At 44.9% G+C, this 16,944-nt stretch overlaps 1 protein-coding gene across 3 annotated transcripts in view; it reads left to right on the plus strand.

Moving 5' to 3' along the window:
- The window catches only part of LOC135916947 (uncharacterized), a 206,052-nt gene that overhangs the window by 67,911 nt on the left and 121,197 nt on the right, over positions 1-16,944 (plus strand). The window contains exon 4 of one of the 3 annotated variants that reach the window (XM_070529954.1): positions 16,612-16,695. The exons of the other annotated variants lie outside the window; for them this stretch is intronic. Coding sequence (XP_070386055.1) covers positions 16,612-16,695 — 84 coding nt within the window. The remainder of the gene's footprint in view (positions 1-16,611; positions 16,696-16,944) is intronic. 3 annotated transcript variants of the gene reach the window in all.

Below are 16,944 nucleotides of genomic sequence, written 5' to 3' on the forward strand. Positions count from 1 at the left end.
GAAACTGACTGACCGACACTATTTTTAGAGCATTCTTCAAGTCTTATGCGCTCAGCGCCGGTGAAACCGTTCTTACGACTGAAAATAAGTTTTCTAGACAGTTCAGTGTCAACCTGCCTGTCAAAAAAAATCTTGTAGCCACATTCATGCAGCAGGACAGAGTGCAGCTTTAGCACTACCGTTGTTACAATTATTAAGCCTGCTTGACAACATTCAATTACACTTACTCTGAGTGGAAGCGTTTCAATGGCTTCTTCATATTTACTCTTACTTGTCAGACTAAAACCGAATACTGCGTGGCGGGATATCATCAGAGTACCATTTAAATGTAAGCTCGAAAAACCAGGCAGTACTCTGTGCTTCCAATGGTAGCTTTCTAGTCTTGATAAAATATCTTATGGCGGATCGGGATTCACGGAAAAAACTGCATTGCGATTCTCACTTTCATTTGTTGTGAAATTTCTATTCGACAAATGCACACTATTAAGATTCGGAACCACTCGTAGTTCTGTGTCGAGCTTGAAAAGAGTTTATAAATGATCCATGGTGACCTTGCTACTGGGCAAACAGAATTCTGAAACGATTTGTTCACTCAGATGCATAACATCTTTGCGCTGAAGGTGGCCCCTGATGATTTTAAGAACGTCGGATGGGTCTGACATAAGAAACAGTGACTTGCTGCTGTTTTATGGATGAGGCACACTGCATACTGTGACATAACGATGAGAAGATGACCAATTTGAGACGCCTCCAAATTACGCGATTAGAGCTGGGAAATGTCCGCACAAAGGTTCAGTAAATGAAGAACAAAGTCTTTGAGCTTGTATCCATTGGCAAATGAACCACTGGAATATTACGCAATCACCTGTTTCCAACACGAATCGATGTCACCAAACTTAAAGGCGAATACATGGTTTGCAGACTGCTTACTCTCAGGGAGTGCTACATTGCCAAGGAAGGAGTCACAGCGGCGGTCAAGCTCCACGCCGCTTTTAAGTTCCATCTCACCCATGAAAAGGACGCAGTTTCTTTCAATGTAGGTCATTCCTGACAGTGTTGTCTCCATGACACTAAGGATTTCATCCAGGACGCCAGGCTTGAATGAAAAATGTTGTAGTCGTCTGCACAGCCTTCGTCGCTAAGGTAATGCGTTAACTTGTCTCAACAGCAAGTCATACCGAGTTGAACCACATGCAAATTTTAGTTGAAGTGCCTTTATAGTCTCACTATTCCAGACACATTTCCTGTTAGATTTTTGAAAATCCGCTTTTTGATTTCTATAAAGAAATTATAACTTCGCATGGTTTATTAAGAAAGATTATCCTCCAGCTTCCACGCTTTTTTGAGCTCGCCTTCAGCCTCCTACTTTTCTGCATCAGGCTTCCTTTGAGTTCGTTGTTCTTTTTTTCAGCGTCTTGAAGGGCTTTACGCAATGCAGTTGCGGACATAAAGGAGATATTTGTTCCAAGGCTGCAGAGCTCATACATATTTTCTCTGGAGGACCACTCTTCTTTGGTGCCCTCCGTCGAAAACATCTGATCACCTGTTTATCCTGCTGAGTGAAGTGGTGATGACGTTTGATTAACCTCAATTTTAGCACCAGCGAAGGGAAGTAGTCGTTCTGGCTTCTTTCTTTAGATGTGTGCCGCTATGCAACACCGAGAAAACAGACTAAGATGATTTAAGCTCCATACAAAAAGAGGGTCTCTGGCGCTATCGCACTTACGCCTGAAGTCAAAGAGTGAAGCCACAGCACTTTATTTAAAAAGTCGAAGCCCATCTTGCCACTTTGTCTCAAACTGGTCGTCACCAAATGGAAGCTAAAGAACAAAAGTGTTTTGCATGTTTGAGTCTTAAGACCGCAGGGAATAAAGGATTGCATGCACTGAAAATCAGTGTAACTAAGATACAGTGACAAAGTAATTTAATAGAAAGACTAGCCCAAGAAAGTGATATATGCAGGAACCATTAACATAACTTACAACTGTTTCACTTGCAAGTTGCCTGCTTACATCGCTCAGAAAACTGCAGTGGGGACCTTGAGTGAATGCGTTTTCAATAGATTGATTTAAAGATACTTAAAAGGTCACAATATTTTGTCGCTTTTCTGAAATAACAGTTGCCTGCATGATGAATGGACACTCATAAGGAGAAAATAAACAGTAGTGAACCGTTAACGCCAGTGACAGAATGCCCCATTAAGTTTGTGTATTACTGCATTACTGGCGATCGGGTAGCGTGTTGAACACATCTATGCTTCTATGTTCTATATTTGTGCATTTTATTTCTTTTTGCCATCTTCAATCTAATTCAAGGTGCCTGATATGAGAGCACACTCATGTCCTATGTGCCTAAAAACATGCATGCGTGCAAAGTATATACGGTGAGCAGCCCTGTATGCATGACAGCCTTTTCCATCCTCCTTTCCAATGTCTAAGCAATGCATGCAAGGCAGGCGAACCCATGATACGAGTGGCAAACTGCAACTTCTTTTCTTCCCGCAGGGTGGCCACGTTGCATAACTTCAGGATAAAATTAAATGTAAGCATGAAGGCCGCCTAAACCATGAATTCAATAGGTAAACTGAAAGATACGTACCCCGCAAATTCTTGAATTGTCCGTGGCTTTCCAGCAGTCGCATTTCACCTGGATTTCCCACTTTTTTCTCCGTTCCGTGACACTGGGAAACCGGAGGCATCTATGACCCTTCACTCTTGCGCTGGCGCACAGAGGTATGCAGCAGCCTGCCATGGAAGAGCTTTCTGGCTATAAAACTGTCACAGAAATTGAACTGCACTTACCGAGCCGTACAAGTAAACCTAGCAAACGTGACCGCGGCCTCGTGGAAACTGAAAATGACACAAAACGCAACAACATACCATGACAAAACAACGCGCGCACACGTGCGTCCGCGTCAACCGCTAAAGGCTCAACCCCTGGCACGTGTCGACAAGCTTCGGCACGCGCGAATGCGTCAAAAGCGCCAGTCGGAAACTTAGCACCCCCCTCCCGGAATATGACGGAGCCCCCAATGAGGAGCTCGACGCACCCATCACGGAGGCGGAGGTCAGGGCAGTAATATTGGGACTAAAAACCAAATCAGCCCCGGGCCCTGACGGGATAACAAACAAAATTCTAAGAAATCTGGACGATGCCTCCATCAGCGCTCTGACGGAGTACATGCAAGAAATTTGGACTAAAGGCCACTTGCCACGCCAATGGAAGATGGCAAACGTGATCCTAATTCCAAAGCCGGGCAAACCCCCTAAACTAGAAAATCTAAGACCCATTTCCCTAACCTCATGCATGGGGAAATTGATGGAGCGCGTAGTCCAGACCAGACTGACGCACTTTATGGAGCAGAACGATCTGTGGCCGCACGAGATCATCGGCTTCCGACCGGGCTTGTGTACGCAGGACGTGATGCTCCGACTAAAACATGACATCATTGACTCACGTTCTAGAGACGCCAAGGTAATCCTCGGCCTGGACTTGACAAAGGCTTTTGATAATGTTAAACACGAAGCGATACTCCGCGGTCTCCAAGAAATCGGGGTAGGCGCGCGAACATTCGACTATGTAAAGGACTTTCTGTCAGACAGAACTGCCTGCATGAAGTTCCAAGATATTGAATCTCCAACACTGAAATTAGGAAGCAGGGGCACGCCGCAAGGCTCAGTTCTTTCCCCGTTCCTCTTCAATGTGGCGATGAGGGGCCTCCCCGAAGCTCTGAGAAACATACAGGGACTAAATTTCAGTATTTATGCGGATGACATCACCCTCTGGACCAATCAGGGGAGCGATGCTAGCATCGAGGAGCGCCTGCAGGCGGCGGCGGATACTGTCGTGCACTATGCTGCCGGTAGGGGTCTGTCGTGCTCACCGCAAAAATCGGAGTTATTCGTCTACAACCCAAAGTCGCTCCGGTGCAAGCGTAGCTGGGAATTTGACATTAAAATAGAGGGGAAACCAGTCCCAAAGGTTAACCAAATCAGAATCCTAGGACTTTTCATACAGGAAAACGGATATAATGATGGGACAATCAAAAATCTAGAGGGCTTTGCCACGCAAGCACTTGGCATATTTAGAAGGGTCGCGCTGAAAGGACGAGGCCTGAAGGAAAGAAGCTTGCTTAAACTAACCCAAGCATACGTAATAAGCCGCGTGTGCTATGCCACGCCTTTCTTAAACATCAGGTCAGAGGAGAGGAGAAAACTCGACTCGCTCATTCGACGGTGCATAAAGAGGGCCTTAGGCTTACCAATTACCACCTCCACAGAAAAGCTCCTCTCTATGGGAGTGCACAATACCTGGGACGAAATAGCGGAGGCTGTCAGAATTTCGCAGCTTGAAAGATTAAGCCGAACGACCACGGGCAGAGCTATTCTCGATATGGTAGGCCTGCAAACAGACAGGGGACTACGAGGCAAGACAAACATCCCGCTGGACTGCCGAGAAAATATAATCATTCCTCCCCTCCCTCGTAACATGCATCCCATATTCCACACGGAGAGGAGGGAAAAAAGAGCAGAAGCACTAATCAAACGCTTTGATTCAATGAACAGCAAGTCGGTTGCGTACGTGGACGCGGCAAGTGGCAAGTCGGGTGCGGCGGTCGCCTCGGTGGTCGACGGCCGAGGTGCCCCCGTATCGGCCGCCACCATTAGAAGCCGCAACTCGGAAACGGCTGAAGAAGTTGCGATAGCGCTCGCTTGCGTGGGAACGGAAGCAAATTTCATAATTAGCGATAGCAAAACGGCCATCTGGAATTTTGGAAAGGGCAGGATTTCGCCCGAAGCGGCAAGGGTTCTGGCCAGTAAACGGCTGAACAGAAAAATTAGCCTAATTTGGACCCCTGCACACACGTCCGTTCCTGGCAACGAGGCGGCCCACGAGTTAGCCCGAGCTCTCTACTTCCGGGTGGCTGTGGAACCGCCCGACTGCTGGAACATGGACGAGCGTGTGCAAAATTATACGGAGATTGTCGAAAATTATCGGCTACGCAGGAGACTGGTGCCACCACCGGATAAAAGTCTAAACAATAGAGAGGCAGTCGCATGGCGGCGCCTGCAAGCTGGGAACTTCGTAAACCCGGTCTGGGCATACCATGTTATGCATGACAGAGAAACCGATAAGTGCAAACACTGTGGGGCGAGAGGGACCCTCGATCACATAATCTGGGAATGCGCTAGCTCACCAGGGGCTAAAGCAAACATAAATTGTAGAGAGGCCTGGGAAGCCCTGCTGCGGAGCGAGGACCCTACTCCACAGCAACACGCCATCCGCCTAGCGGAAGAAGCCGCGAAGAGTCAAGACCTCTTTGCTTGCTTCTAATCGCGGAGGTTCCGGCCCCCGTCCCCAAGGCCTGTGTGCCGGGGACGGGGAGTAGGGGCCTCCTTATCCGGCGGTACAATAAAGTTGCTATCATCATCATCATCATCGGAAACAGGGCGATGCGTGGCAACGCGCAGAGATTTTGTCGACTGCCAATGCCAGAAGGTCCCGACGCGTGGCGATGCTTCGTCGGCGTGCACCAATCAGAGGCTGCGATGCGTCGCCGGCGTCAACCAATCGCAGGTGGCGAGGTCTCCGGCTGCTATGCTTATAATGGCCGCCGATGCGAAGACGCCGACACCAACGATCGCCCGAGTTCTTTGAACGCACGACGCGCGCGGCAGTCTTCCTGAAAGGCAGTGTACTAGTAGGCCGACAACGACACGACCGACGACCGTGGGTTGTGGCAGTGCGAAGTGGATCCGAACCGGCTTCGAACGACGCCAACAAATCCAACCTGCCAACTGGGTTCCGCCCAGCCTCAGTATGATCGTCTGCTAAAACATCCAACCGAATTACGATTGCCGCAACGTCTCTTCTGGGTGTATATGTATTTTGTAGTGCTCGAAACGAGTGGAAACAGGCTTCCGAACTCCGCAATGTGAATAATCAGCACTCGCCTACCCCCGATGTTGTTTACGTTACGCGTAGCCTGGCGCGTCCGTCTAGTCCGTAATTGGCGAGTGAACGAGCCCAGCTGAAAAGCTCTGTCGAAGGAAATGAATTTTCAGTTCCGCTTGGCACTGCAGCGATTCAACATATGACTCATGATTTCGTGTGGTGTGAGGTGTGGTGAATGAACCGTGTGGAACTTCAGGTGGTGAACCGCGGCGTGTTTCGCGTTGTCTCAGGTGACTCAAGTTTAACGCGCGAGCTCTGCGCTCTTTCGAGTGGCAAAGTGAACTTTCGAAAGCGAAAGCACTAGTAGCCGAAATATGGGAAGTACGCAATTCATCAGACATGCCGTCTGTTACAGGCTGACAGTGCGGTATCCTATTCAGCATGTGAATCCACTTCAGTACAAGTTCACAGTAGTCCTTCACTCACTTTTCTCAAGTACATGGGCTAGTTGAGGATAAATAGGTCGTGCAGTACTCAAGAACGCTGACGCACTGAAGGAAACATGACACAGCGCAGTCATGTTATAGTCAGTGTGCTCTTATACTTGAGCACTGCAAAAAGAAATGATCTGTTTGCAGTATGTGCAACATGTGCAATGTATAGGAGGACTTGCATTATGCAAAACCTATGCATGCAGCCGCGCATACCAGGATTGCTTCAATGCCTGCTTGAGAAGCAGCACGTACGGAGTCAGTTAAACTGTAATTGGCTTTTGATCTATTTTTTGTTTATGGAAAGAGCAGATGGTGTGAGTGCATTGTGGAGGAGGTGGAAAGGTGCCATCAGTGCTTTGTGCAGTCGGTATACTTAAACTGTCCAAATCTCTTCAGCTTCCAATAAAATGTTTCTCGCTCCTGTAATATAAACTGTAGTTGGAAAAAATATCAACTGAAAAGCAAGTTCCTAATGCATCTTCACAGAATGTGTTTAACAAGTTAACACTTCCACTGCAACATTATCTTGGTGTACAGCATACGTGCTTGAATTAAATACAATCCTTAAAGGAGAACGACTGGGCCTACAATAACAAACTTTGTAGTAGCACTGCAAAACGTGCTGCCATAAGTATCAGCCACAACGAAACTGATGCTTGTCCAACCTACTTTCTTGGAGGCACCCTATAAAGACTGTTCGGGCCCTTCCCATTCTGTGTGTAACATTCAGCCCTTCGCTCGACTTTTCTGCATATATCACCAGCATTGTATCTAAGGATTGTCGCATTCTTGGTTTTGTGTCCCGTGTCTCTCTTCCCTGTGGACCTGAGGTTTCCCGAGCACTCTACACTTCTATCATTCTGCCATGGCTTGAGTACTGCTCATCGGTATAGTTCCAGTACCAAAGTCACGTCGCTGCCAAACTTGATTTAGTTCAGCGCTTAGCAACACGCACCCTCTACTCCCGTCTTTTCAGTCGTCGCAAGCTCCTGCCAGCCCACGACGATTGCCTCAAAGCCGTCAAGTGGCACACTCCGCAATACCAGCGCAACATTGCACTAGTATCTCTATTCAGTCGCTTGACGGCTTTCGGGACCGCACTCATCTTTCTTCTTCAGTCCGTCTGAACAGGCGGTCAGCAGAGCCCTGTCCCAAGTTCTGTGCCCATCATGCCTGTACGGCACCGCTGCTCACGACACCGCTACTCCATGCTTATATCTGGTTTACAGGGCTTTTTTTCGACCCCCCCCACCCCGGGGCATTCGGACTCCCTTTCCTTGCGACCGTACTGAATTGGCACTCCGGCGTGTTGTGCACCCGTCGACTGTGTGCGTGTGCGCAGTGCTCTGCAATTGAGCTAATTGTGTGCGCGCGCTTGTGTGTGTGTGTGTGCACGTAGAGGGGGAGGGTGTCTTCTGCGCCCTGCAAATTCCCGCTCTAGATGGCTGGCTTTCAGACGCTCTAGCATACAGGAATCAGTCTTTTTTTTAGTCTTGCAAGCTGGCTACAGAGTGCCATGTTACCTCTAAGATTATTATTATTATTATTACAATTATTCAATTCAATTCTTTTATTCAATTTATTTATGAACGACTTTCTCACGATAATTACAAAAGCCACTGTGTATCAATATGCAGATGATACAGTTCTACTCACTCGTCATATGCATTATGAAGAAGCTATTAGGACCCTGCAAAATGCTTTCCATAAGGCTATACAATGGTTTGAAGAAAACTGTGTTTATATCAATGCCAAGAAAAGCAAAATCATGTGCTTTCGTAGTCCATTAAAAACTCAGAAAATAAGCTTGCCAATATTTCTACATAACGAACATTGTATTTCATGTAAATGTACTGCTATAGAATATGTGGAGACATTCAAATACGTGGGTATAACGTTCAACAGAGGCATGTCTTGGCAACATCACATGGCGTTTTTGTGTGGCAAACTACGTAGTGTTGCATATTTACTTTTCAACATAAAGGGTTTAGTACCTCTATCAGTCAAGAAAATGATAGTGCATGCACTAGCGTACAGTGTGCTGAGGTATGGGATAACGATCTTCGCCTTTTGTACAGAGCACTGAAAAAATCGGATTGATAAACTACTAAAAATTATATGAAGAAATGTGGCTTATGGGACTACACTTAACGACAATAATATTTTTCAGGAATTAGGATTTTGCACAATGGAGCATTTATTTACCAGAACTGTTATTATGCGGCATAATTGGAGCGATGAATTCAAAGAGGCATATGATGCACCTCGATTGTTAAGAAATAAAAAACGTTTTAAGGTACCCTATCCCACTACTAAGTATGGTGAAGCGAGAAGAAGTGTATACATCCCAAAAATATTTAACGATTTGGCCGATGAATTCTTCTTGGCAACTTAGAAAAAACAGTTGAGGAAATTATTGATGAAATGTTGAAATTTAGTCCTGATCTTTACTTAAGTTGTTTATGTGTTTCTCTTTGTTTACTATGTCATTGTCTGTTAACGGGTAATACTACCAAACATTCTTCTCAAAGTTGAAAAAAAACATGTTATTATGTAAATGTCTACCTTTTCACTCTTTATGTAAGTATGTAACCACATCGCTGTACCGACTCTGCCGGGCCTAGTCGCACAAGTCCTCGTGGACTTAGACAGGCCCGTTTCTTTGTTTTGCTTTTGGATGTGTGTCAATAAATATTATTATTATTATTATTATTATTATTATTATTATTATTATTATTATTATTATTATTATTATTATTATTATTATTATTATTATTATTATTATTATTATTAGAATCATCACTACGACAGCATTGAATTTGTTTAAGCCAGCGTGACACGTAATTCAGAATATTTCTGGAGCTTCGTGCGCTCTCACTCTTCTGAGAGGAACGCGAATGATGTATACCTTCTTGATGAAAATGCTGATGTTGTCTCGAACACTGCTGATGGCTTTGCAGAAAACTTATGCTCTTTATATGGTGTAAAAGATGCTTCAAGTAACATTCCTTCTAAGTCTGGCCCTGTGTGTACACTATCACTCAATGAAGACCTTGTTTTCAAGTGTATGGAAAGCCCCAAACGTTCCCATTCTTGTGGTGCTCATGGTATTCCTTCCGCAGTGCTTAATCCTTTCAGACGCTGTCTACAGAATTGTGTGCAGCAAAACAGCGCATCAACAGCAAAAAGCACTGGTGAAAGTAATGATATTAAAAGTTTGTTGCATACATATTTTTATTTTTATTTGTTTATCTATTTCACAATACCGAATGACCATAAAATTGAAACACTTATTATTGGAACTGTGCTGCAATCTTAAATGATGTGCAAAATGTTTTAGCAAATGAGGGAAGATGATTGCTTGTTTTTACTCTGTGTCAGTATGCTGTTTGTAGCGGGTTCACTTCTTTCATTGTTTTTCACACTGTCATGCACCAGGCATAATTTTCAAGTGGCTGGACAAGTACTTTTCAAGCTTTTCAAAACCTCAAATAGTATATGTTCCAACATTTGTGCTTCTTGTAGTGAGTTTCCGCATCAAGTCGAAATTATCTAAACTTGAGAAAACTCTCTAAACAGTTGAAGATTCACCTGTTCTGCAGCTGTACACTTTCAATAATTCTGAGGATGCAAGAGATGTGGCGAAATAAAGAATAGTGTCTGAAAGGGTTAAGACGTATGGAAGCATTCTTGTTCCTTGTTCTTACAAGCATCTTCAACACTTTCCTAAAGTCTGGTACGTTTTCTAGCACTCAGAAGCTAGCGTGGACATCGCCCATGCACAAATCGGGTGCTAGACAGGCAGTTAATACCTGCCGGCCTATATCTATTCTCTACAGTAGGTCAAAAGTATCGGAATCGGCATTGCATTTTTTGTTTTCTGTTAGTGCTAAAACGCTTTATTGAATGAACAGCATGGCTTTGTATGCCGACGACTTAAAACTATTTGAGACTGTCAGTAGTGTTCACAAACTAAAAAGACGCTTTTCACTCTCAAACTTGTGTAGAAATAAGGTACTCTTAAATGGCTCCAATAATATGCCATTAAGTTATATGCGGAAGACAGACCATGTGCATTTGTCATACACACTTCAGGATGCCACTGCCCAGGGCCGATGAAGTGAAAGATCTTGGTGTGTACTTCGACAAAGCGCTAAGGTTCTCTTGATACAGATAATCACACAATGTGCCCTTCACGCTCTTGGAGTTGTATGTCGTATGTTGCATGATTTCCACTCACCTGTTCTGTTTCTGAAATTGTATTCTGCTGTGCGCCATCCACTACTAAAGTATGCCGCTGTGGATGGGGGTGCAACGTGCAAATCTGCTTGCGACCTCATCGAACCCGCCCAGAAAAAATATCTATCTTCAAGCACCACTTTTGCCATTCTGGCGACCATAGTTCAGCCTTCTCAAATAGACCTCAACTTGCACCTCTAGACTCAAGACTTAATTAATCAGACCTTCTCTTACTGTATAAGGTAGTCAATGGCATTATACATTCCCTAAAGCTTCTTGATCATATGCAATTGTTTCTGTCGCAATTGTATACCAGGCAGCATTCCGTTTTCTTGGCCTCGCCCTGTTGCATTAAAGACTGACTTAACATTAAAGACTTGACTCCACAAAAAAAAAACGTGTAATAACTGTACCTGTATCGACATGCTTCAGAGTTCATTTCCTGTGTTTTGTGTATCTGTAGATAATCATGCGTGATTACCTCCCTTTTACCCTTCCTCGTTGTCTTCCTTATTTGTTTCTGCGTCTCGCATTGTTTTGCCTACCACATTCATGTTTTCTGTACAGTTTGTCTCAGATATTGCTTTTTAAGTGCAGCAGTACGAAGACTCTCTAGCCGTTCCTGGGCGCTATAATAAACATTTGTCTGATGGATTAATATTGTAGTATAAAATCGTGCTTTTTAAGTATGTACTACTATATTACTTCAGTGCAGTAGCTTTTGTGCAATTAAAAAAAAGGGATGGCTCAAGAAAGTGCAATGGAATTCTATGCGCCTGTACATATTTGCTGTCATATCACCCTCTTGCTATTCTTCCTTTCTGTTGCAAGGTTATCGAAAAATGTATTGGAAAGTGGTTGACCAAGTACTTCTCAAAATTTAACATTGTTTCGCCAAATCAATTTAGCTTCAGGGTAGGATCCTCGAGTGACTGTGCAATACTTTCTTTCACGGGTAAAATAAAAAAGCGTTATAGAGGCCGGATTCTACGCAAGATCAGTTTTTATCGATCTATCCAAAGTATTTGAATCCATAAAGCACGTCATCTTACTTGCTAAACTACGAGAAGCAGGCGTCGATGGTCCAGCATTAGCACTTATAAAGAGAGACCCAATAGATAGACAACAAGCCGGGTATTTTAGTTCGTCACTCTCTCATTTCAGAATAACCCGCAGGGGTCTATAATTGGCGCACTAAAATTCCTGCTTTATATATATATATATATGGTGTACCCGGTTGTTTATCAGAAACTGAGGCCTTCTTTTACGCTGAGGACACCACATTACTTGCAACCGATCGTTCACTAACTTCTCTGGCTACTAAGCTAAACACTGACCTGAAAGATATTTTAGCAAGGTGCCAGCTTAACTCACTAAAAATAAATACTACTAAGACGTCTTTATACTTTTTCATTCGAATCATAGGACACCACAATTCATTCCCACTGTCAATCTAAACTCTCTTGACATCAGTGCAGTTAATAAATGCTCATTTCTTGGTATCATTCTTTATTCAAACTTAAAATTTACGAAGCGTATCGCCTGTTTAGAGGGCGAAATTTCTCCCGTTATTAGAAGTTTACCCAAATCTAGGTATTAGGATACCAAACCAACATTGCTAACCTTGTATTATTCTTTTATTCACAGCCATTTAGATCACCGCATTACAGGGTGGGGTAATAATATCGAACTCATATAGCACCACTACAGCATTTGCTGAATCACGCGATCCGGATATTGTCGTTCAGCTCATTCCACTGCAATGCTTCTGATATAGTTCTCAACCACAGAATACTTTCAGTAAATAATCTTGTTAAATGTGAATTATTCGTAATGTTATTTAAGGTAGCACGTAATCCTCCCCCAGTAAACATATGTTCTGAGGCTGCTTTGTATAACTTAAACCGCACAAGATTTGCATGGAACAACAATTCCTTATTGCCACTAATACATACTAATTATGGGAAACAATATGGATATTCGCAGCATTTACCTACATAGAAGAGCCTCCCACTAGATGTCAAGCGCTCTTCGCCCTTAGGTTTCGTCAAGAAAACGTTCACTTTTCTACTAGATAGCCAAACTAATCCACATATATAAGCTATTCACTTCACTGCTGCTCATTTCCTTTTCGTTTTTCCTTTTTTCTTGTGTTTTTTTTCATATGTAACCTTTATAAGTATTTTTGGTTTGTTCTGTTGTGAATGCCTTAACTACTGTTTTAATTCTACGACTAGTTATTGAATTTATATTGTTATTTTTGTTTGTACTGCATTTACCTTATAGAATCTTCCACTTAGTGACTACTATATTGCCGCTTTATGCTGTGTATTTGCCCTAACGTATATGCTTTCTGACAGGAGGTCCCCTTTCAGCCACATGCTGTTTATACTTGTGAAAACATATATATCTAGCTATTGAAGAAATAAACTTAAAGTGCTATGCATTGTGCTATTAATTTCTTCTGAATTTTAATAACGGTAAGCTACTGTATCCGGCGTCCTACAGTAAAATAATATGCCACAACAATTATTGAGCGCCTCGCACAACAAATTTAATGTCTTCCGCAGTCAAAACATAATAGTTAGCTGAAAACAATAAACTGGCGTTTTTTTTTTCTGTGGTGACTTGAAGTGTATAAATTATGGAAATAATCTGTTTATATATTTTGGCTTGGAGAAAAGACGCTTGACAATATATTTACACGATAGCTACAATGGGCATGCAAGATATTTACACGATAGCTACAAAGATAGGCATGCAAGACGGAGCATGTGCACACGACTATCGGCGATCGTCGTCTTCGTCAATCCTCTCTCATCAACATTCGCTCCTGCAGCGCCTCGTAGCATGACCTACGGGTGCGAAGATGCTGTCCCGGCGCTTGGTAGGTTTGCGTGATAATGCTTCAGTCGAGCGACGTGAACGATATCAGAGGAGGACCGTGGCATGGAGGTATTGAGGGGCTGTAACCCGTAGGTCACGTCTGTCACTTGACGCAAGACATGGTATGGGTCTCAGTAGGGTGAAATCAGCTTCTCACAATTACCAACTCGCCGTGCTGGTTTCGGAAGAAGCACGATGCCCCCAGGGTTAAAGTGGGCATAGCGGTGACGTGCGTCATATATGCGTCGTTGCTTTTCTTGGGAAGTTGTCAGACGCAGGCGTGCAATCTCACGTGCCTCGGTCGCTCTAGATTTGGTATCTCGAGCATATTCTGACGTTGTGTCGACAACGGCTGGGAGGATTGTGTAAGACGATAGCATAGCGTCTCGTCCATACAAGAGAAAAAGTGCAGAGAAACTAGCAGGATCATGGCGGGACATATTGTAGGCGAATGTGACGAACGGCAGAGTGGCATCCCACTCACGGTAGTCTGTGTAGACGTACATAGCGAGCATTTCTGTGATAGTTCTATTGAGCCGTGCTGTGAGGCTGCTGGTCTGAGGCTGGTACGCCATTGTAAACAAATGCTTTGTAGCGCAAGTGTGCAAGATGTCCTGGACAACCTGTGAGGGAAAGTAGCGGCACCGGTCGGTAAAGAGTTGCCGGGGAGCGCCGCGGTGACGTATCACTGCGTCGACAAGGAAGTCAGTGACGTCGGTTGCACAACTAATAGGGAGAGCCTGCGTGATAGCGTACCCGGTGGTGTAGTCTGTAGCAACTACTATGCACTTGTTCCCACTAAGGGATAGATGAAAAGGGCCAACGAGATCAAGAGAAAGTCGAAAGAATGACGAAGAGGGTATATCAAAGGGCTGAAGACGGCCAGCTGGTAGGGCTGCTGTTTTTTCGCGGTCCTGACAAGACATACAGGAGGCGACGTAACGGCATGCGGAAGGTTAAATACCGGGCCAGGAGAAACGACGCCGATCACGGTCATGTGTCTTTCAGGCTCCCAGATGACCTGCGGTTGGGACATCATGAAAATGTGTGAGCACAGCCTCACGCATATGCTTGGCAACGAGCAGGAGCAGTTCAGGCCATCAGGGTGAATGTTGCAATGGTACAATATGCTATCTTGCAGCACAAACATACTCGAAGAGGGCGAAGTTGGCAGGTGCATTAGGCTGAGAATAATGTCTCTCGGGTAAAGGTCGCGTCGTTTCCCATCGGCGATGTCGCCAAACGCGGTAAGCGCGAGGACGCAAGTTGACTCGCCGATCTCAGGTTGAACTGGTGGGGTCTACTGGATGACGTGACAGGCAACCAGCGTCCTCGTGGAGTCGGCCTGTCTTATACACCACTGTGTAAGAGTAATTTTGGAGCCGTAGAGCAAACCGACAGAGACGTCCAGCTGTATCTCTCAAAGAAGAAAGCCAGCATAGGCGTGGTGATCGGTGATAACCGTGAGGTAGGGGCGAAATTTACGTGCTGCCCAAACGAGGGCGAGGCATTCATGTTCGGTGATCGAGTAATTGCGTTCGGCTGGTGACGGAAGGTGGCTAGAGTACGCAATGACCCGGTCGCAACCGTGCTGTCGTTGTGCCAAAACAGCTCCGATACCATGGCCGCTTGCGTCGGTGCGAGCCTTCGCTGGGGCGGACACGTCAAAGTGACCGAGAATCGCTCGCGACGTGAGTCTCGTCGTCAGCTTAGCGAATGCACTAGCTTGGTCGAGACCCCAGACAAAAGTCGCGTCTTTCTTAAGAAGTTCCGTTAGAGGGCATGCGATGTCAGCGAAATTTAGGTTTGAAATTTAGTGTTAGAAAATCAGGTGTTATGGAATTCAACGACAACAGTGAACAGACAGTGGCAATACAGCGCCAGAAAATACCTCGGGTAAGAGAATGTAAACACCTTGGTGTATGGATAAACGAAGGCAATAGATATATGGAAACAGAGGAAAAAAGCAATAACAGTAAAGAGGGGGGAGAGAAATGCAGCCATTACGAATCACAGATCACTATGGGGATACAATAGGTATGAGGTGCTCCGGGGTATGTGGAAAGGTGTAATGGATCCAGGACTTACTTTGAAAATGCGGTTGTTTGGTTTAAATCAGGGGTACAATCAGGACTCGAAAAGAAACAAAGGTCAGTGGGACACCTTGCATTGGGCGCTCACGGAAAGACTACAAATGAAGCTGTGCAGGGTGACATGGGCAGGCCTGCTTTTGAAGTGAGGGAAGTTCACAGTAAAAGTGAGTATGAAGAACGGCTGAGGAATGTGGAAGAAAGTAAATGGGCTGGCAGAGTATTGAGGTACCTGTACAAGCAAAACATTGATTCAGAGTGGAGGAAAAGAACTACGAAGCTTACCAGCAAGTATGCGGCCTGTAGGGTAGGAAATACAGCAAGAAAAAACGTCAAGCGGAAAGTCAGAGAGGCTGAAATAATCTCATGGGTGGCGGTGATGGAAAATATACCTGCGGTAAGTAACTACTTAAGTGGAAAAAACAAAATCAGGAAAAAAACAATTTATGATAACTCAAAGGGCAGCTCATTACTTTTCGAGAGGGATCGGGGTGCTTTAGAACACGCACCTATAAAGCGAGATATAAGAAGGAAGAAGCATGGGCTTGGGCTGCGGTAAAGCTTGGGAAACGATGAAACATGTTTTATTAGAACGTGAAGACGTCTGCCCAAGCGGTAGGTTTAGGCACCACTGGCATTCTTGAAGCCCTTGGGTTCAGCGAGAGCAGGGGAAAAGTACGCGCGTCCTAAATAGAGATTAGTAAGAGGCGATTTGAAGATTGGCCGGTGGAAGAAAAAGAAGGGAAACCACAAAAACGGAGACGTACAAAAGCAAAGTTCGCAATAGGGGGTGAGAAAATTTGATTGTGGGAGTTCATAGAGGTTGTTTTTTCTTTTTTAACCGAGGTAGGACATCAGGAAGTATATTAGCAAGAGCTTGGTGGCGCAACCCACCACCCCGTTCCAAAGGGTACGCTCATAACGTTCATCCATCCAACCATCCATTTCGCACGAATCTGCGGAAGCAGGAGCAGAGGCCTATAAAGCTGTGAATATCGGTTGCGCAGGTGGGCACAGGAAAATTCTTGACCACGCGAACTTTCTCCCGATGGAGACCAACACCGGAAGAGTCGACGAGGTGTCCGAGCACAGTAAGTTGCCGGCCGCCTAAGTGACATTTCGCCGAATTGAACAGAGGTCTCACTTTGCGGAACACTGAAAGAACTGTCGAGAGACACTCGAGTTGTGTGTCAAAAGTCGGCGAAAAGACACTGACATCATCGAGGTAGCACAAGCAGATTCACCACTTTAAGCCGTGAAGGAGGGCGTCCGTCATTCGTTCGAATGTGGCGGGAGCATTGCTTAGCCCGAATGACATCACCGTAAACTGATTGAGCCCA

This window comes from Dermacentor albipictus, unplaced genomic scaffold (assembly GCF_038994185.2).
Source record: "Dermacentor albipictus isolate Rhodes 1998 colony unplaced genomic scaffold, USDA_Dalb.pri_finalv2 scaffold_38, whole genome shotgun sequence".
NCBI classification, from domain to species: domain Eukaryota; kingdom Metazoa; phylum Arthropoda; class Arachnida; order Ixodida; family Ixodidae; genus Dermacentor; species Dermacentor albipictus.